General features: G+C 31.9%; 1 protein-coding gene across 1 annotated transcript; it reads right to left on the bottom strand.

Annotated features, from left to right (window-relative positions):
• Positions 1-129: 129 nt before the first annotated feature.
• LOC143045350 (uncharacterized) lies at positions 130-20,439 on the bottom strand. The gene is made up of 17 exons (XM_076217800.1): positions 20,283-20,439; positions 13,453-13,545; positions 11,926-12,092; positions 10,991-11,164; positions 10,428-10,560; positions 9,741-9,882; positions 8,147-8,230; positions 7,530-7,609; positions 6,982-7,143; positions 6,293-6,477; positions 5,709-5,850; positions 4,673-5,044; positions 4,107-4,418; positions 3,033-3,215; positions 2,450-2,640; positions 1,385-1,562; positions 130-1,020 (listed from the first exon to the last, which is right to left on the bottom strand). Exons 1-17 carry the CDS (start codon positions 20,350-20,352, stop codon positions 923-925), a joined length of 2,766 nt encoding a protein of 921 aa, XP_076073915.1. The 5' UTR covers positions 20,353-20,439; the 3' UTR covers positions 130-922.
• Positions 20,440-23,033: the final 2,594 nt, after the last annotated feature.

Genomic DNA, 23,033 nt, shown 5'->3' with positions numbered 1-23,033 from the left:
TAGTTAAATCTCTCACTTGTATGACAGTGGCATCAAATTCCATTATATTGACAAAGAGTCGATCATATTGGCTAGACATGGCATTTTTGTGTTGAATAATGGTAGATAATACATAAAAAAAACTCAATATTCCAAGAAATTTTTATTCAAGAAAATAGAAATGTGTATATAATGATGATTAAAGTTTTATCACATATTTTTTTAAGTTTAAAATGTAGGAATGAATAAACAACAACACTTATTTGAAAAAGTAGAGAATATTAACAAATATTAATAAAATCGTTTTGATAGCACAAAAGTAAAATTTAACTAAAGAACAATACATAACAATGCTATGTTACAAGTCTTGAACTTCTAAAAGTAAAACTATTTAAAGAAAATGACATACTGTATAGACTTTTTCTGATGTATATATTGTAAATGAGCTAAACGTATAGAGAACTTTAAGTATTTGTTACTATATTTGCGACTTTATTCTTTATCTGAATGCTATTTTGTCAACAGTTTTAAAGAATGCATATTGGAAAGTGTCTGGGTTTTCTTGTCATCAGTTTGATCTGCTAGGAATAGTTCATAGTAGTTGAGGACATACTGTCTTGAGAGCTTAACACAGTTGTTAAAACATACCAGGCTTTTAATTTTGTAAACCAGACGTGTATTTCGTCTTCAAAAGACTCATTGTTCCTGTATTACTGTTGACTGAAATATTAGATATTTTTCAATTGCTCTTTAAAATATTACAAAAATGGACGGATTACTACAACAGGTACAGAGAACAAAAATCATTATTTTAAACTTAATATATTACGATGAAGTTCAAATAACTTTTCAACAATCATAAAATGCAATAATAAAAATAGAATATATTTGATAAAATTAAATATTATAATGATTTAACAAAAAAGCAAAAACATTGGCACTTCTATGGTCCTCTCAAGTCATTCATCTCCCAGTTCATTGCGTCTTGAACTAACTTGTTCTTGTGGTTGTGGACGTGTGATGCAGCTCTCCTACGAACATCTGCAAAAATAAACATTTAAATATTGTATTGCGGTAGAATGTAAGCTAAGAAACTTTTTAAATGAAAAAAAAATCAAAAGGGTCAAATGATAAGGTTGTTAACATATGTTTTAGCTTAGTTCTTTATGTGATTGTAGTCAAAATGTACATAATCAAATATGAGTAAAGAAACCATATATTTATCTACGTTGGTGATAAAAAAAATAAGCAAATAAAAGGCTTATAATACATCAACTTTTAACAATAACATAATGTTACCATCCTAGTATTTTTTTCAATTTAAGAACAATTACGAATAAGCATACACATTTAAAGTACGTGACACAATTGTCTGACTTGACTCAGGATATCAAGAATAACTTACGATGAGGTGGATCGAGGATTTCAAACTCAGCTACAGTTTCTCTTGAATATTTAGGACATCCAGTGGTAGCAAACTCCCTGGTGAAACCCTGAAGGACACCATCAACTACTTCTTTGCTGTGGGCATTTAGGACGAAAACCTGGATTTTGGTCACGTCTTTGTTGTACAACATAGCAGTCTTAAAATATTAAAGGATATATATTTCATAATTTTAGAGATAAAGTGATCAATTTGGTGCTATTTGGTAAAGTTATAAGTTTACGTAAATTTCAACGAACTCTTCTAACCATGGTGGGTAACTTTTTAAAGGATATTTTTTTCTATATTCTTGGTGAGGAAGTAGGGGCCAGAATTGTTATAAGAATTTATACATAATAATATAAGAAGCAATTTGTTGAAACAATTTCCATATCATATCCTGACCAGAAATCAGCCGAAAACAACGAATGATTTGCTTTCTCTCAATCAAATTATGACATTTGAACACCGGTAAACTAATGTTGCCTTTATTTTTCATTTAAACTCATTGATGAATAAACAAAGTTTATCAAAGTTCAACACACTTCTTTTGCTATCTGTAATATAAGTGGAATAGGATCCCAGTTACGGCGACCAGTCCGGTACCCACGTATGTAATTCTTAATAAAAATATATAACTTTTGTTTAAAATAGTGTAGTGTTATTATTACACTAGCTCTGTAACTGAATGCAGGTTTATTTGAAAGGGTAGGCTTTATAGTTTACTGTAAACATATTGTTTGATTTAAATGTATTCTTGCGTCAGTACATAGAGTAAATGTCCTTAATTCTAGCCTTCATTCTTCCCCGGAAATAAACAGACTGACCCTGTTGTCAATAAAAACAAAATTTTGCAACGGAATGCCAGTCATGAGGCACTGAGATTGTACTAAGACACTTCAACACAAATGCCTAACATGAACCAGAAGTCCCAAGGTGGCTATCAAAATTATTAATTGAACAGGGCCCCATTTATTTACTAGATTTTAAATGCGTTTCAATGGGGCATTTAATTGGGTCCCCGTTCCTGTATTAAATGTGTCTTACCTGGAGCCCATGTTTAAAAGAGGTTATATCAGTTTCGTCAGCAACCCAAAACTTGACGATTCCTTTAGCATGACTGGCATACAACTCATCCAGAATCTGTGGACATGGAGTAGGGTTCTCCTCAGAGGCATAAATCAATTCCTTCACACTCTTGGTGGGGTCAGGTCTGTATAATCTCTTAATGGATGGCACTAAAAGTCAATAATAGTAATGAATGCAATGCAGCATATATTTTACACTTATATTCTAAATTTGAAATTGGAGCTATTGGGTTTTCTTTAGATTTCAAGTTGAAGAGATGAATTGAATGTTTAAAATCAATATTCAATATTCCTCTGACGAATTGGGTTGATGATGATAATTATTAACGACCTCGATTGGCTACACAGCTCTCACACGGTCGGTCAAATAGGAACGTCCAATTTGAAGTCTCTTTCTGGAGGAAAATTTCAACAAAAATATAGCAGTAAATGAAATTGATTTATAGATTAGTAATGTTTCTGAAACACAAACATGCACATCTTTTCTAGGGCGGCTAGACACTAAATATGATATTTAATTAAAGACGTTAATAGATACTTACTTAAAATAGAAAACAATGGCGCCTTTTCCAGACAATGTTCACCACCATTACAGGCCAAACCTCTCGCTATCAAGTTGTCACGTGGATAAAAGTTAGTAATGTCTGGATCATCGTTCATCATTTCAAATGGGAGCCAATGAAGTAAATTGTTACAGTGCTTCAGTTTAGCATCATAAATTGCACCTGCAAGTAAATATGTATACAAATGTATATAAAATCACATTATTTTTTCAAAAAGTAAAAAAACCAACTCTGAGGAAAAATCAAAACGGAAAGTCCGTTATCAAACAGAAAAATCAAAAGCTCAAACACATCAAACGAATGGATAACAACTGTCATATTCCTGACTTGGTATATGCATTTTTTTTTATGGTTTAAATTTATAACTAGCTAAACTTCTCACTTGTATGACAGTCACATAAAATTCTATTATATTGACTACAATGTGTGAAAAAAAAAACAAATGTTAGCGCATTTTGTCGTTCATTCAAACTAAACATTGTTTCATATACACTTGTATAACGTTACAAGTTCGATGTTATTTTTTTTTCATTTATCGCCACCAGGACCTGGTTTCTCTTTCCTCTGTTCAGCATCATGTCTTATTTATCAGTAGTATCAGCAAAAATAGTGTATTTTTAAATCATCTACTTAAAAAGTATAGAAAGGGTTACCTTTATATATGTTAATACAATACAATACAATACAATATTTTAATGGCCATAGGTTACATTCGATATACAAATCCTCAAGTTTTATTGAACCATGCAATTTTTCATAAAAGGCTTGTAAAAAGTAAAATCACTAAACTACTGAACTCCGAGAAAAATCCACGAAGAAAAGTCCCTAATCGAATGGAAAAATCAAAAGCTCAAACTCATTAAACGAATGGATAACAACTGTCATATTCCTAACTTGGTACAGGAATTTTCTTATGTAGAAAATGATGGATTGAACCTGGTTTTATAGCTAGCTAACCATATTTTTTATATTAAATGGGTATCTCTAACGCTGAAATACATATAGACTTATAACCTCTAAATAACACCAACTCATAGACTTGTAATTATATACCTGTAAGACAAGTTCCACAGATTCCCAAACAGTTGTCCAGCGCTTCTTTTACCTCACTTGCATTGCGATAGATCCATTTTCTATTAGTTTCAGTCCAAATCTCCTCTACCTCTTCCTGGAGGTGTTTGGCGACTAATGCGCAATGAGGAGTAGAATAGGTCGGTATGCAGTCGTTAGCTGTTGCACGCTTGCGTCGTCTTTTACGTTTTGAAATTTCGGGTTCATCATAATCATAAGTAAGTGACTGCTTCGCTGGAGGATGTGCAAGAGCGCATGCTTCTGTCAGGTCGTCTGGATCAACAATACGGAAGTCTGAAAAATTTACATATCATTTACATGTTATCTATAATTGCACATGAGGAATGATCTATATATTAACATAAACCGTTCTAGTGAAAATTTTCAGTACAGGTCATCGTTCCTTTATTAATGTGGATTTTTAAGAGAATGTTTCTAAAGCAATTTTATCTAAAAGAATCTAATTCCTTTACCGCGGAAACATATTAAATATGAAGTTATCTTTTTATCATAACGTTTTATTTTTTTATTTTATGATTTCAACATACCATTTGCGAGTTCAGCTCTTTTTTCCATAAAATCAGTGTAGGTCTCAAGTGTATATCCTGTTGGAATGTATTCATCTTTTTCTACCCACAATTCAAACTGGTCTCTAATATCAACAAAAACACTATCTTTGTATAAACCAATTCCTGCAGCCTCTTCATCACTTCCGGTGTGATTGAAAACAGGTGAACACTGCTCAACAGCCTTCTGTGCAAGTCTTTGAGGTGTAAACTCCGGGCCAAGGGTTCCATTTTTGTACCTTATCTGTATAGCCACGCCCAAAGTGTGTGTTTCATATCTATCGTCCATAACATCCATCAAAGATGCTTGTTCGGGATTGGATATGAATCCACGAATCACTTCTACTTCAATCACTGCAAATATGTGATATATTGAAAACAAAACTTACAGTATTCAGCAAGCAAGTGTTGATTTTTTCGTTCTTCTATAAGATTTTTCAAACAACATCTGATAAACTACTGAACAGATTTATGTTATTGTTTTTTCTCTGTATCTAAGTTTAATTTTTAAAAACTCAACCCAAATATATGAGAACAATAATGCCAAAAGTTTGGAGAGTCAAAGGTATTAGACGTTAGATTGCATAGAAACAAAAAGGGGGTTAACAGCACAGCCAGGATCAATACATGTATTTGACTGAAGATGTTGAAATACAAGTTTATAAAATGTATCTTTTAAATCCGACAAAAACTATGTCATTTGGCCAAATGGTACCTTTAGAGAGTTAGCGGAGAGACACTGACTAAGTATCAGTTATATGAAGGTATGCTTCCTTATCTAGTTTGCACATATAATGTGCTTGTACAACCAAAGGTTTAGAAAGCCAAAAGAAAACATCAGTTATGTACGAGTCTAAAGATAATTGCCACTCTTGTCTGATGCAATCTTTACTTGAAGAAGTTGCAACCTCTGTTAGTGCAATTGCAGGATTTATAACTGAAAATTTTACAATAAGAAAAAATAATTAAAACAAACCAATTCTTAGATAAATAAAATATTTGTATTTACAATACTTACAGTCCTCTGAGTTTTTGTTTTCACTTTCGACTATGGAAGAGTAGCATTCGACTATTCTTGGGTCTAATCTGAAGTAACGATAATCTGGATCTTGTGACATAAACATTCCCACTGTAGCATTGTCATTTAGCTTGAAATCCTCCTACAATACATCAAATATTTCATTATGAATTGTAATGAAAATGAAAAGGTAAGGCGATGTGGTATGATTGCCAATGAGACAACTTTCAACCACAGTTCAAACGAAGTGGATGTAAGCAATTATAGACAACCTTGTGTTTTTAAAATCAATTATGATAAATAAACATTATTCCAAAAGGCTGTGACCAAACTTTATTTAATTGTTCCTTTTTGTAAGAATTTGTTTTTTTTCTCATCTAACAGTTACTAGTATAATATCGTGTAAATCAGCTACTAGTAAATGCTGAATATAAGTGGTGATACGAATCCTGAATAGTATTTCTACAAATGGGATGGGAAGAAATCATTAACACAGTACATGAATGACATGACGAATTAAAATACATATTGTATGTCTACCAGTTACTTATTACTTGGACACTAATATTCATGTGTATACTAACCCGACCACTGCTGTCAAACAGGGAATATTTGGCATTAATCTCCTTTTCTGTGAACTCAGATGGCAGACTGTAGTATGAATTTTTCGAAGATGGTGGTTCTACTCCCATCAGTTGAATTGATTTAAATTGGATCATATTAGCTATATCACCCTTCATTTTCTTTACAACCAGCAAGAGGTATGTACCTATGTATAAATGGAATAAAATTATGTTCCTTGAAAAAATAGAATTCTTTGGATCATGGTATTGTCTATCATAAACATACGTATTTGGTTTAATTCGTTTGATCTATTTTTGTATTGTCTCCAACTGTTTGGTGAAAGCTGTCATAGAAACACATGTCTTAGGCACTGAAATCAGTGACATACGTTAAAATCATACCCCTTGATTTTATTTTGAAATCTGTTTTCTTTATATTGGTACATGTCATCCTGCAGTTCTCGTCGTTATAAATGTCAAGGTTGGATAATATGGTTTAATGAGATGAATTATTTTCATAAGGTCTTCATTTGAATTATTCTTCATATACGACCGTACACTTCCTTAATGTCGTCTTCGAATAACTTATATATCACTAGACATATCAGATCAATAGCAGTGGTATACTTTACTTACTTAAAGATATCATTAGATTATAATTTTCAAATCTAGTCTTATATATTACATATCTAAACAGTATAACAACATACCTTTGTTTGCAACATAATCCACTCCTGCGCATATAGCATATCGTGACAGCAATACCATATCGGTTGATGTCTTCATTTTTACTTCCAAGGCTCTACCTTCAGAATGCAGTGAGTCTTGATTTGTACCATCATCATCCCATGCTTTTGTGATTACCAATGTGTCTATTAAACAAGGCGTTACATAAGTTATAAAGCGTCAAAACATGCACAATTTCAAAAGATTTTGTAACAGCGACTAAAAATACCGATGGATTCAATTAGTTTAAGTTTTTGTTGCATTGTCTTTACAACTTAACCTCTCAAAACATTATTTGTACATATCTTTTTATTGATATGTTTAGTGAAGAATTGTCAATAGAGCAATATACTTTTTCTTTTGAATGTGCAAGTTGATTTTAGTTTATTTTATGTATTTATTGTAAAAGGTGATACAAACAATGATTAAAATGTCATATCAATATCAATTTTGGCTTGTTTTTTTTTGTATTTCTTGTGATTATTTTTTCTCATATAAATGATTAAAGTAGTGGTTATATATCAAGTCTTACCTGACATTTTATCTCTGACCATTTTTTGTAAGTATTTTACGGCATTGTACATTCTTGTTGTCATCGTTCTTTGTTTACACCTAAAATCAAAATGAAATTTATTGGGTTTGTTCAATATTTTTTCAACAAAATGTTGATAGATCAAATAAATTCATTTATTAAGCTGAAATAAATTGCCACAATGAATCATGATCACATTCGTTTATTTTGCAGGACAAGATCTACAATTTGCAATACCATTTTTTCACCATTTGATATTCATTTTGTGTAATATCTTATAAGGTATATTTTAATCAATACTGTGTTGAGGATATGTTCCTTACGTCGTAACTATAATCCCCTTCCCTTTCATATATGTGACCTACCGAATTAGACTATTTACCGGATTTGTTATAACATAAGCAAAACGACGGGTGCCGCAGGATCTGCTTACCTTTCCGGAGCACCGGAGATCACCCCTAGTTTTTGATGGGGTTCGTGTTGCGTATTCTTTAGTTTTCTATGTTGCGTCATGTGTTCTATTGTTTGTCTGTTTGACTTTTTCATTTTTAGTCATGGCGTTGTCATTTCATTTTCGATTTATGAGTTTGACTGTCCCTCTTTGATAAACTTCTTACCTCTGCGTAGTTCCAGTTAGTGTATTTCCTGTATAAGTTGAACAGTCATTAAAGTCGACGTTGTTACCCAAATACTGTACAAGCCTAAAAATACATTTTATAAAATGATGTACAAAAAACTAAAAATATTTTATCTTACGATCACATTGATAAACCTACCACTGCATTAAAGGATCGAACACATTATTGTAGAGGTTATTGATGTTGAAATTGAGTCGGTTAACACACAAACTGAGATATTTTTTTTCTTTTGGTTCAGTGGCCAAGTTTACCCATCAAAAAACCCAATCAAAAACGTATTATAAATCCTTATAATTCTCAACACGAAGACTTTTGTTCTTAATTTTAATTCGAACTTGTATATAACCCCTAGGATGTTATTCATGTGTAGCGTACATGAATAGATCTTAATGCAATCGACTTCGTGTTGATAAGGATTACGAAAGTGTAAACCAGGTGAAACATTTCCATGGACAAATGACATCAAAGAATGCATCGAGAATGAATTAAGGCGATTGTAGTTTACCGAAGTTCAAATCTCGAAAATCGCTTCAGAAGAGACTGACCAAGGTATGACATTGCCGTTGAGGAAATCACATGAACTCCAAGAAGGAGCGAGACCCCGTGAACCGACAGTTTATATAAAAAAAACAATAGCCGTAAAAATAATACAAAAAAGAAGAAGTGGTATGATTGTCAATGAGACAACTCTGCACAAGAGACCAAAATAACACAAAAAATAATACGTCAACTAATAGAAACCATTATTGTTTATGCTACTTACTCTCCAAGACAAAGTTGATGGTTGGTCTCTTCAGCCAAGTTCAGGGCCATTTTTTTTTTTTGTAGTCTAAATATTTTCATTTAAATTTTAATTTCGAGAATTGTTATTATGAGCGTAAACCATGTTGGAACAAAGTTAATCGAATTAACTATATTTTTTGCGTTCGATTTGTCAAAAGCAACCAGTTTGGACTGTAGTAAAGGTACAATTACATCCCATGGGCTTCATCTTAACCAAAAAAGGACGAACAACACATATTCTTATCCTCCTTAGGTAAATTCAAATGTTGGAAAAAAGTAAAATCACAAAAATACTGAACTAAGAGAAAAATCAATTCGGAAAGTCCATAATCACATGACAAAATCAAATAAAAAAACGCATCAAAAATGAATGGACAAGAACTGTCATATTCTTGACTTGGTATAGGCATTTTCAAATGTAGAAAATGGTGGATTAAACCTGGTTTTATAGCGCTAACCCTATCACTTTGATGACAGTCTCATCAAATTCCGTTATATTTACAATCGATGCGTTTACTAAACAGACACAATAAATAAAATAGTCAAAATATGGGTACATCAGTCATCATCGTATAACAATTTTAAAAGGAACAATTTAACAGAACACAAAAACATCTATCTACAAACACTTTCATTGATTTGTGTGTCTGACGTCAGAAATTGTTTTTTTTTTTATTTTAATTTCCATTTCTCCGTTTAGTCTCATCACCTTACCTGTTGATAAGGACCTTCCACAGCCATACAATACCTGTTTGGCAAATCACCTTATAAAACATTTCTACCCACGTACCTGTTGGCGTCTACTGTCATAGTTCTATCCACTGGTTCATCAACTACACCTACTACTTGTGTTGGATCATCGTATCCACCAGGGTAATAAGCACCATTTGCAACTGTTTTAAGGTTGGAGCAGTCGGGGATTTTCTGTGGATCTAAAAGGAACACAGAAGAAAGGTATTATTTGGTGAGTTACCATTACATTAAATTGTGTTTGCATTCTTGGCGACAAAGCAAGGTCGGTTTATTTTTTAAAGATGGTCGCTGGTGTATTCTGTTGGATTTATACATGGCATGTATTCTTTTATTTGGTCAAAATTATCTTTGCGACGTCCGTTTATAACAGCATTCCCTCTACAAATGAGAGGATTTTAAAGATAAAACTTTCAGAAAATATCAATTACTTGTTCGTATTGGTATCATCCTTGTTTGTTTGTCATCATAATACTTTTCGGGGTTTCACATGGCAAAAATACGAATTTGTCACATCTATTGAAACAGGGTTTGCATTTAATTTTCAAACTCTTTTGATTGCAGTAAAATCTTCGAAAACGCTTCGGGTAATTTTTTACATCGTTCTTTTAACTTTGAGTTTAAAGAATCTATATAAAGAATGTATTATCATATTTAAAACATACGAAAATTATTAGTGACTTTAACGTGTTGCATTGTTTAATATATTGTGAAGAAGCAGTCTTACCTAATCCAGCAGCTATGGGTGTTTGTGGATCTGATATGCCAGTGAACGTAGGGCCTGAATCATGATCGGCTCCTTTCATGTGAACATGCACACTATCTGCAAGTTTCTCAACACCTATATCTCTCTCCATTTTCTGTAAATTGAGAATAATTTTCCTAAATGAGATAATTTATGGAAATTAAAGTTGCTCAGAAAAGTTGGTAGTTACACATCTTTCATTTTCAGTGAAATAAAAATATCTGTTGTTGTGTTTACTTGTACTGTGTTTAGTGCTTAGACACCTGTGTCGAATTGGTTTTTTTTTGTGCAACTTGTCAGTCTTGTAGATGTCATTGATGTTTTCTTTTTATTAAAATTTTTTACTATTTTTGAAATTTAAACAGATTCCTGCGAGAACAGTTAGGCACCGACAATTCATCGTGTGTGTGTGGGGAGGGGAGGGATTGGGTAGGGGTACGGGGCTTTGAATTGTTTTGAATTGTTTGATTCTAAATATTTTACGGTTTCTAATCAACACTGGTTTGTTTGAGTTTAAAATTATGCACATTGTCATGACTACTCACCATCATAGGAACAGGGCATGTTTTCAATACAGCAGTGACGATATCATCTATAGCACCAGTAACTCCAGCCTTAAACTCGAGAGTGATACCAGCACCACTTCTTAGGTAATTGTCTCGGTCTGTTACACCACTCCCAACGTCACTCAATGTTTGGAACCCCTGCTTAACTTTAACCTTGAAATTAATAAAAAAGTATAAATTGAGAATTATTTACATGTATATATATATATATATTGTAAACAGTTAGGTTGTAGACCTGATGAAAAATATGTATGTATACTTGAAGATATATGTTTGAGAAAAAGAAAATATGACTTAAGCATGGTTTTATATGCGTAGTCCTGTTATTGTGTTGTGCATTGTTTGGGAAAATTAAACCAAAAACGACGCCTGGTGAGCCATCAGACAGACTCTCGTTTAGTTATATATGGCATTACATTCTATGTAACAAAAATAAAAATCACAGATTGAGAATAAATTGATGAAAAGTTGACAACCTCTATCTATATTTGTGATAATTTATACCACAAAATCTCAACGGGAAGGCTCAGTAAGGTTTTTTTCGCGCTTTACCATTTGGTTAAGATTTCATTTTTTAACGGGCATGTGTAAAAGGTCAAATAGTATATACAATTGTTATTTGCTGTTGTTTATTGTAAATGAAATCAAAATAGGTCTACTTCAAGTCCCAAAACTCCTTTAAGTAATCAAATTGAATGGGAAATTAACTTATGTAGAATGATACTTTTCTGACATGTACATCAAAAAATTTCTCGTAATATCTATGTGAATTATTTGAGAATACTGATACATTTTAATGGCATTCTATCTCTAGTTTCAATAAAAAAAAATGCTCTACGAGAACATCCAGCATAAGACTTTTCGTTATGGTTATTATTTTATTCCAGATAATTTCTATGTTTATAATATTTTACCTGTTTATCAGCATTTCTGAGTTGAGTCATGGCGGCTTGTACACATTTCAAGAAAGTTGGATGAGCCCTGAAGTACAGCGAACTTGGCGACTTGAAATCTCGTACCAGTATATTCAATGTCAAGGCTCTAGTGTCATCATTACTTGTTGCTTTAAACAAGTAACTTCCTGAAAATTTTCAACATTACCAATAATAAGACCAAGACTGATAAATACTATTTGTACTTAGGTATCTTATTTTATTGTATAGCAATATAATATTTCCCACAGAAAGTAACCAAAAGTTAGCGTGCAATAAATTCTATTATTGTATAGCAATATAATATGTCCCACAGAAAGTAACCAAAAGTTAGCGTGCAATAAATTCTAATATTGAACTAGTGCAATAAATCTTCAAAATTCATGACGTCATCAACGAAAAAATCTTAGTTTAAACCAATGTTTACTTTTAAATATTATATTGCTATACAATAAAAGGGTTATTGCATGAATATTGGGGAATATTGTCCCTCGTAGAACATATATTGCACTCGCAAGCTCGTGCAATATAAAATTCTACTCGGGACAATATTTCCCAATATTCATGCAATAACCCTATATTATTCCATATTGGTATTATTTTAGTAGGTTTCTCTATATGAATTGGATTTTGAATAAAAAAGCATATCCACCTGAGAAAGTGTTATTCACCGCGCTAAACGTCACGCGCTTTTACATGCATGCAACGTTATGGTAAAATGTTTCATGTAAAAAAAATTGGTATATGTTTGAATGTCATTAAATACATTTTCTTCTCTCAGAATATGGAATAAAACAATTACTGTCTTTTGTTTCGGTAAATATGGGGTTTTATTGACTTTTGAAAAACTGATATTCACTTCGGCCGTCGGCCTCAGTGAATATCATTTTTCAAAAGTCAATAAAACCGCATATTTACCTCATCAAAAGACAGTAATTGTATAATATTGCACTAGTGCAATAAATCTTCAAAATTCATGACGTCATCAACGACAAAATCTTAGTTTAAACCAATTTTTCCTTTTAAATATTATATTACTATACAATAAAAGGGTTATTGCATGAATATTGGGGAATATTGTCCCTCGTAGAACATATATTGCACTCGCAAGCTCGTGCAATATAAAATTCTACTCGGGACAATATTCTCCAATATTCATGCAATAACCCTATATTATTTATATATATAATTCAGTCCGTGTGCATTTAGTGGGTTATTATGATCGCATCACGGGATGCTGTGTTTAGTTGTTATTTCGTATCAAAACGTGAACTGGTCGCATCATTATGGAGACCCGCATTCATCAGTCATAAAACTGCAAGGGTCATACCTTTAAAACTATTTAACCAGGGGTAAAATCTATTTTAAAGATTACCACACAAGACCACCAGCGAAAGTATGTTTATTTTGTCTTTAATTACATTAATCACATTTCCCGTTTCCATTCTCAGCATTATTCAATTCAAATTTTCATTGTAAATTGGATACTTTTTTTTTATTAACACATACCCGTATTTACAGGATCAGCAAGATTATCTTTTTCAGTTCCCAATAGGTCTGGGTCAACAACATCCAGACTAATACCAGTATCAAATGCTATCTCTGAAAGAAAAAATAACACAGCATAATTATAGAATCTTTCATATTAAATTAGATCTTACAATGTCATCTTTTTATTCAAATTCTCGGTCAAACAATAGTGTAAGCGCTTAAAGTTCCGACATGACTGTCAAAATGTACAACTCGAACAATTTTAAGAACAGGAAAAACTACGAATTCTTTTAAAATCAAATAACAAACAAAAACACGTTGGACAGACGGCAACAAAAGACTACCAGAGAACTATTGAATTAGAGGATTATAACTAAGGTTACTCAGTGTTCAAACATCTTTCCTAGTTAAGCCATCCTATCAATTTCACTATAAACTATAACTGTACTCTTAAGACACCCAAAACATCTCAAACATAAATAAAATTAAAGGTGTGAACATCATACACACAAAATAATTCAACGATAATAGACAAATGTCAATATATACCAAGCTAAAATAACACCAAGTCTGACAAATTGAAAAAAAGTGACAAGTCGGTAACCCTTACTTCTCAATAGCACAAAAACCTAACACTTATATAAAAACAAAGACGGCTGGCATAGCACAAGGCTAGGTGTGTTTTGTTGAATATTTGACTTTCATTTTGTATGACAATGTTGTCCAAGTTTTAATTTTTCAGTGTTATAGTTCTACTTTCAACACGTATTTTTACTTGTATTTAATGCGAATAAAAGGAATATAAACCAATACTACACGAATCATCAACATAAGAAACCCACAAAGGGCTAGAACTTGACAGTTATTGTAAACTGACTTCTTGTTATTATATATACTAGAACACACCCGCGAAATCGTGGGTATTTAGACCTTGGTTGAAAGTATGTAAACTGTTGTAGAATGATTTTTTTGTAAAAGATTTATTGTCTGGAGAATTTCCGAAAAGGTATCAAACTGACTCAAAGGCACTTGGAGATACTAGTAGGACAATTGTTTTGAGTCCTTTCCCTTTTTTCAAAAGTCCGTTTTTTTTTGTTTTTTTTTTTTGCTTTCTGTTAAATTCCTTCATTTCCGCGGCGTTTCTGTATACTATGAACATATACATAGAATATGAATAAAGTGTATTTGCTATTAACTATCAATTCCAAGTTTCTTCTCCACGACGAGAGTCTCTATATAGTATAGGATTATGATCAAAGTATACATGCAGAATAACGCCAAAATAATTGTTCTTTCCCGAGTAATTATGAAAATTATGTTTAAAGAGGGGAATAAAGGGAGGTATCTTCAAGGAAAAACGCGAAATAAAATTGCCATTTCACGAACAAAAAGTGGTAAAACACGACGCACGAAAATAACCCATTAAGTTTAAAATTGGAAGTCTTTGGTATGACTTAAAAGTCGGTCTGATAACGGAAACAATATTCGGACGCCGTTTTCCTCGTTTTCTCCCAAAATAAACTGAACTGAATAATCATAAGAATGTATGACAAATGCGACTATGCATGGTACCTATAGGACACAGAGGCATAGTGATTAATCTATTGGGGAAGGAAGAGAGGCGACACACAAAATGAGGTCTTCTCATTTGATAGTATAGGTTTGTAACATTTCTAACTATAGTTGCTTCTCTAATGATCTGTAATGGTCTTGCCTTTACTTCGTGAAATTTAAAACAACAAATAAAAAAAAACACAGACCATCGTCTTTTTATTGTTTTGTATCGTTTAAGTGTTGCCTCATTTGCGTATTCCATATTCCCTTTATTCGCATAAAATTATTAGAATATATCTAAACATTGATAAAAGAAGTGGTACTATTGTCAGTTAGATAACCACCAACAAAAAACCCTAAGCCAAACATGTCCAAGTATAGGAATATTGACCATATGATATTATTAAATGGACTTCAAAACCAAGTTTGGCATTCGATAAACAACCTTTTTAAACTTACAAGCACTTCAATAACTTGGAAGACTTTACAATCTAAAACTTAGATAAAAACAAGTAAAAGTTTTCAACGAATTGAACATTCGATTTTCTGTCGTATCAAAGTATTTTATTTATACACGGTGTAGTGGAAAGCTTTTGATTTACCTCATTCGAAAGTCATTTAAACGTTAAAAATATCAACAATAAGCTTTCTTTTCCATCCAATCGTATAAGACCACGTTCCCTTATTTTTATCAAGTCATTGCATGTGAAGAAATCTATAATACGTACATTTTAATATTTACATTATCAACAATGACTTGGAAATATATTGTGTGAAATGATCAATTGGCACTACCCATGAAAATTAAGTAGCAATACAAGAAGAAAACTAGTTCGTCCCTCCTTGACTACAGGCCAAATCATTTCAATAAATGTAGTTCACCCTTGTTTGCATTTATTTTCCCTTTCAACCCATTTGATCCCATGCACACTGAAGCTAATTTCATAAAATATATACCAAGTGACATATCCCAATATTTTTTTCTAATTTAAAAAGGACACTTAAAAAATGGTTAGGTATCAGAAAGTTAAAATTACTAAAAGGCATACTAACGACTTCCTTTACAGTAATTTGATAGGGTCTACGACAGTAATGGGGTCAGTGTTATAGTATATAGTCAAATGAATGTTTGTGCATAAAAAGGGTCATGAATATACAATTGTTACTTGTTGGTCGTGAAGTATATATTGAAACCAAGAGGAAGATGGCCGATTTTTCAGTTCATACGTAAGACATAATAACCTTTGCCATTATATATCTTTTCAAGCTTCCCATTTTTCTATATTTGGCCATGAATGATCAGGTATGATATATTTTCTACTGTTTATTGGCTTTGAACTAGCTGTTAGTAACTGTGAATACTCTTAGATCTGTACTTGGTGTATTTTTTGTTGTGTGGGAAGTTCCCTCCTGATTGTATCCATCTGATGAGCCCTTTTCAACTGATCTTTATAATTTGTTCTTATGTTGTACTGTTACACCACTGTCCCAAGTTGTGGGATGGTTGGCGCCTTCAGACAAGTGTAACCCTACCACATTCTGCATGTGCCTGTCACAGGCCAGGAGCCAGTTATTCAGTAAACAGAATACCACCATCTATGATGACCGTGTTGATGAATTGATGGTAAGTCATATGATGGTTGCGTGAAAGATTAAACGGCCATTTATGGTTGCGAGAAAGAATGAACCATTCATATCGCTCCTTTACTAGAATCATACAACGCAAACTACATGAAAAGACTCCCAGACACGAAGATGGTTCTGATGTCTGTAGCTCTATAATTAATGATATTAAAGTGTAACCCTAATCAGGTCAAGTTGGCCATAGACAGTGGTTTTCATTTGTAACCAGAAAAAAAACCGACATATGCATATAGTCTTTCTAGCCGAGGTATCAAATAAAAATAATCATCAAAGAAGACCTTACAATGAACTACAAATATTGTGAAGTCTAATTTAATCCCGAATCAATTGAGCAAAAATTGTATGTATATTGGTTTGTCACTTAAAATATATCAATTGCTACGTCGCATATCATATCTTATACATGGTATACATCCTGAATTTGAAGTGATATACAAGTAAGGAATTGTATTCGACGTTATCGAAGTTTAAAACTAATCCCCAGTTTTATTTATTTCTGTCAGTTAAAAGTTAAACTATATAGAATACAAATAAAATATAGCAAAATCTTTTTTGGCATTTTCGAACAGACTTTTCAACTTCTTTTATTTTACCCAAAGGCTGTTATGAGACCTTATAAGGCTTATGATATCAATATATATTTTTCTTTAATTTGCCGTAGCTATAGAGCCATGGATGTGCATTATTACAAAAAAATCACACATTTTCATTCAGTTCTTGTTTCAAATAAAATCGGTACATTCATGCAAGTTGAGTGTTTTTGTAATTTGGTTTTTAATGAGACCAATTGGAATTCCAGCCTCCTACCGAGTGAACTTGGGTTTCCCCAAACAATAACAAACTTATGAAAACTTATGAAAAGTTTGTTTATATAATCATTGAAGCCAACATCTTACATTATTGGTGTTAATATTAAAATTATAAAATATGACTGAAACATGAATAACGATTTATTCGACTGGAACTGTGTGTTTTAAATTTCTTCAAGGTTGATTTATCAATAAATTATTGATACATGACCTACGAACCATACAAGCCTTATATATGACGCGAATAACAATCCTGGTTTTAGGTACTCGTGTTTTTAAAGTCATAAAAATACCACTTATTATGAAAAAAATATATAAGTTTTGAAGATAGGGGTTTCTATACGGCATCATTTATGCGATCAGAAGTCGGTAAAATTAAGTAAGCACATATATATAAGTGCATTTAATTTTTTCTAGCATTAACTGTCCTTTATCATGACATGCAAATTGCTACATAGATATATGTTGTTTTTTTTATTGTTTCATATTTTTGTTGTTGTCAGATATAAATAAGCAAGTATACAAGTGGATTTTCATTTTTTTTTAAGCATTTACTGTTCTCTAAAGTTCTATGTTTTTTTTTTATTTGTTTGACTTTCGTTTGTTTTTGTTTTTTGTCATAGGTTCCATTGATAACCTTTTATATGTTTAGGTGCTTTTATTTTAACAAATCATTTCATCTCGCTTAATCCCCTTACACACACACTTTTTCGTTGTAAAGGGATATATGTAAATTTAAAATTTAGAATGGAAATGGGGAATGTGCCAAAGAGACAACAACCCGACCATAGAGCAGACAACAGCAGAAGGTCACCAACAGGTCTTCAATGCAACGAGAAATTCCCGCAATTTGTATCTTATGATTTAATACTTTTAAACTATTTTCATTCCATTTAATAACATACCAAAACATGTTTAGAAGGTCTTTTCCGTAATACAATATAACATTCTATATATTAACAATTATATATATAATATGAGTATGCATGTTAAGAGAACAATTCACCGGACATAATACACAAGAGAGAAAGAAGGAAATAGAAAGAGTTAAACATAATAGTTTGTGTGAGGACGATGATGATAATCCATTTCATTATCAATATCACATCATAAAGTACAAGCAATTTTATTTATGATCAAACTTGACCATGTTTGAAAATTTTGATATTTTGGGAGTTGAGGGTTTCTGTGATATTATCTTAAACAGTTTTTTCAGAATGATAATACGGATTGAATCAGGTTTCTCTACTGCGGGTTGCATATTTTGGACAAACAAAATAATGATCATCCTCAATATCTGCAACACACTGACAGGAAGGATCTTATATCATGTAAGAACTGGGAACGTATATTTAAATTGTGCTTAAATTGTACTTTTCTTGTGAGCAATCCTTTTTATGATCATTTCTTGGATATAGATATAGAGTCACCATTGCGAATATTTGGATCAAGCTTATTATATCTCATATTATGGGAAGAATAAAAGCTTCAGTGGCAAGAAAATTTTTACTATAAATGGAACAAATATTATTACCTTTTACAATTCGTCCACACGGCTTCCATTTTAAATACTTCAAACTTATATGCATTGAATATAAAATTGAGAATGGAATATACCTAATCTCGCAAGTATCCTACACCTTCTTGGCTTATATTAAACATAGACTTCTTTTTAGATAAGCGCTCCATGCAATTTTAACAAGGTCAACCAAAATTGTAGATGTAAGGTACTTTTATAGGCATATATAATTTGGTCATATGATACTGTTATTATTTCAGCAAGGATCGAAAAACAAATTGTAAATATAGCCGTCACTGAGTGAAACAAAAATCATTGGTTTATACTTTTTTTTTGGTTGTACAAAACATAATTTAATAGATAAATTATTAACATTTATAAGTCAGCTAAAATACTGAATAATTTAGTACAACATATACTAGTACTAGAGAAATCTTATACTAATTGGACAGATGATTTAAACTGTAAATGTGTTAAATCCCTCTTTTCTCTAGTTTTGGTTTATTAGTTTGATTAAGCTTTATGATAATACAAGGGCTAATCATTACCCATTGTACGTATTGGTGGTACCCTGGGTGCATGGTTTGAATTCAGATTTAGTTGTCATGGTTTTTTGTTTGATGTCTGTCCCAACTTGTTTTCAGTTTTAATATTTACACTAAAATGAATATTATCAAAGTGGTGTGTTAAATTCATTGTTCATGATAATTCCCTGTTTTCTTCTAAAGAAATAATGTATGGTTGTGTAATTATCTATAATGCTTTTTTCACAATCTTTTTTAAAAACCACGATGTTGAATACCTCTGTAAACAAATAAAGTTTTTAACCTTAAGATATTTACCAAAATACAGCTAAAATAATCGAACAAATCTATTCATTAGTAGATTCATGAATATGAATCCTACAATAAATTGGCTTTTGTACATGCGATCAAAATATCACTGTGACAAAACAGGAAATGGGTTCTCAAAATAGTGTATTTTGATGTGATGAGAAAGTTACCTAAGATTAAGATGCTTGGTGATCTATTTTTATTCTCATAAACACTTATATCTTTACACTACGATATTTTATCTTCTTGTTATGTGTAAACACCGACACCAAAATATTGTATCAAATTGAAAGAACAAAACTATACATATATCTAATACATGTACATTTTTTTGTTGTACTTGTAAATTGATATCTCGTATCTTTTTGAATTGTAAAGACAATCTTGGGTCAGTGGTTAATGAGGTTTCCAAATATCAGAATATACTTCAAAGAGTTTACCTTCAAAATGAATGATTTAGTACATAAGTAATAAGAATAAAGTACTTACTTTCAGATGATCCATACTGAAATAATCCAAGACACAAAATACACAAAGTTAAAAACGAATGTTCCGTCATGATCAACTTTATAACATCCTGGTTAGAACTTACTGAGAACCGCACTACCAATTAACTTAAAAGTTTCAAGTCTACTGGTCTAATCAGAGTACCGTGAAATATATATAGGTATTTAAACCCTATACAGGTAAATCAATTGAAGTTTTTCAATAAATATTTAACATAATAACTGATGTATATCATTTATTGTTCTTTTAGCACTTTGTTAATGGAGAATTGGATAAACAAAAAATACATGTTAATTTTTAATCGAAATAGTCATTCTTAAAAAAAAACAATGGTTTGAAAGAATATGCATTTGAAAAAGCCGATATATGTAGCAGCGGGTCATTTGAAAGGTTATTAATATTTCTATTGTTGAATTATTATAAAAATATTTTCATATTTACATATATTGGTATTGTCATAAAAGTAGTACATGTAGTAAGAAAGAGTAGGGTTTGCGGAAATCAAATATTCTCTCTCGAGTGTTTTATTATCACAAATGAATTAGTGGATCGTCGACCTGCGCGAACCACATTGATCATCATTGTGAGTCGTATTAAGCTAAAGTTTCTCATTTAAAAGGTATTTTTATATTTCACAAGATTTCTAAAAAATGTAATCTTACAAATCTCTCGCTCCGAAATCGGTATCATAAGTTGATATTACCATCGTACCTTTTGTGTACCATGACAACGTGCAGTCCCCGTTGTCTATAAGGTTATAACAAGTTTTTTTAACATCAAAATTATCTTTAAGTGATTTTGGACAAGAATTGTAAATGAAAAAGTATAGTGATACCAGAGACCTGGGAAATATATGGTATATATCTAAGTAACTATATAATTTTACTATGTCTCTGATGATACACAAAAGGTTCAGAAACTCCTGTTGTCTCGTGTCAATGTTGTCCATGTTGACGTCGTCAGTCTTGAAGCTGGGACAAAATATAGCTAGCATGTAATGTCTATGTTAAATTAATATCAAAATAAAGAGATCTAGCCTTGCGGTCGTCAAACTTTCGAGAAACTTTCGAGTCAGTTTTTTGTACTCGTACTCGAAAATAACCAATCAAAATGTTGGATTTCATGTTTCGAGCATGATTTTTGTGCTCAAAGCACTGAGCAAAGTTTTATGACTTCAACCCCTGATATGATTGCAAAGGAGACAAGACAACTCTTCACCAGAGACCAAAATGACATAAAAAAATACTCGCAACTAAACATCACCGTACGACTTTCAACAATGAAAAACACCCATGCCACACAGCAAGCTATAAAAGATCCCGAATAGACATCTGCATGTAAAACAATTGAAACTAGAAACTAGAAAACCGTCGGCCTGATTCTAATACAATTAACGAAAAGCACAATTTTTTTGTTTGTTTTACGGCTTGACAAAATTCAAGCAATTTTGCACAGATTAATCTACTAGATAGTTGTTTTACATCAGATTGAATTTAGGCTTATAACTTTAGGAGACGACAGGCGGTACTACGTGTCCAATAACTTTTTGTTTATGATTTTGCATATTTATGAGTAAAAGGAGATGTCGAGGGAGTACGCCAAAGAGACGACAACAATATTATGCGTCCATGATATATGCATGCAACTACTGACGAGGTTACATATAGTCCGAGCTATAGTAGTTTTGATATAGTACATAATACTTAGTCGTGTTAGTATAAATGTCTCTGTCGTGTTAATTTTATTTTTTACCCGAATTCTAATTTCATTTGTTGTCGAAAATTCTTGAAATATTTTATTATTTATTTACATAAAACATTTAAAACATGAGAAGAAATCCAGGAAATTAATAATTCATCATTATTAATACAATTATCTTTATTTATGCACTTTTAAATAAAAAATAAATAATAAATTGTGAGAACTGTTTATACTAATTGGCTAAAAATGTTCGGCAATGTTTTTTGGGGGGATTAATTAATATTTACACAATGCTAATTCCTCATACACAATCAGGTGTCAATAGAAAAGAATAATTGAACAAAACATGTTCAGGCAGGATTTTTTAGCAAGTCTTCAGATATTTTAATATTCTAAATCATTGACACTTGTCAGAAGAAAAGCCTGTCTATTAGACCGTTGTTTTCCCCGTTTGAATGGTTTTACACTAGTAATTTGGGGGTCCGCTTGCCAGTCCGACAGCTCTATAGTCCGACGGTTTAATAGTCCGACAGTTCTATAGTCCGATGGTTCGCTAGTCCGACATATACAACCAGATATGATATAGGCTAATCACAGACACAAAACGTTCTAAAGAACTGAACTTCCTGTTATTGGTTTTACCACACTCACACCACATCTTCCTATATCTATCTACTGATTGACTAAATTCATAGATGCAGTGCTCTCACAAAACAAGGATTTGATTAGAAAGTGATTTTAAATACAAATCCTTGCATAAACATACAAATTAGTAGCTTATGGCACTTTCTGTAACAGACCGGCTCACAAGTGTTTCTCGTTTTTACTATAGATTAGACCGTTGGTTTCCCCGATTTAATATTTTACACTAGTTTTTTTGGAGCCCTTTATATGTTGCTGTTCGTTGTGAGCCAAGAATCCGTGTTGAAGGCCGTACTTTAACCTATAATGGTTTACTTTTATAAATTGTTACCTGTATCAGAGACATATAATACATTATTGTCTTTGCTTGTATGGAGACTCCGAGAGTTG

This window comes from Mytilus galloprovincialis, chromosome 9 (assembly GCF_965363235.1).
Source record: "Mytilus galloprovincialis chromosome 9, xbMytGall1.hap1.1, whole genome shotgun sequence".
Taxonomy (NCBI): Eukaryota; Metazoa; Mollusca; class Bivalvia; order Mytilida; family Mytilidae; genus Mytilus; species Mytilus galloprovincialis.
This window is presented reverse-complemented; position numbering and strand designations above follow the sequence as displayed.

Coding starts and splice junctions, on each gene's coding strand:
- LOC143045350 (XM_076217800.1), bottom strand. CDS start 20,352: ATGACGGAACATTCGTTTTTAACTTTGTGTATTTTGTGTCTTGGATTA. Junction 9,883..10,427: donor ACCCATAGCTGCTGGATTAG/GTAAGACTGCTT, acceptor TGTTCCTTTTAG/ATCCACAGAAAATCCCCGAC. Junction 7,610..8,146: donor CTAACTGGAACTACGCAGAG/GTAAGAAGTTTA, acceptor TTTTGATTTTAG/GTGTAAACAAAGAACGATGA.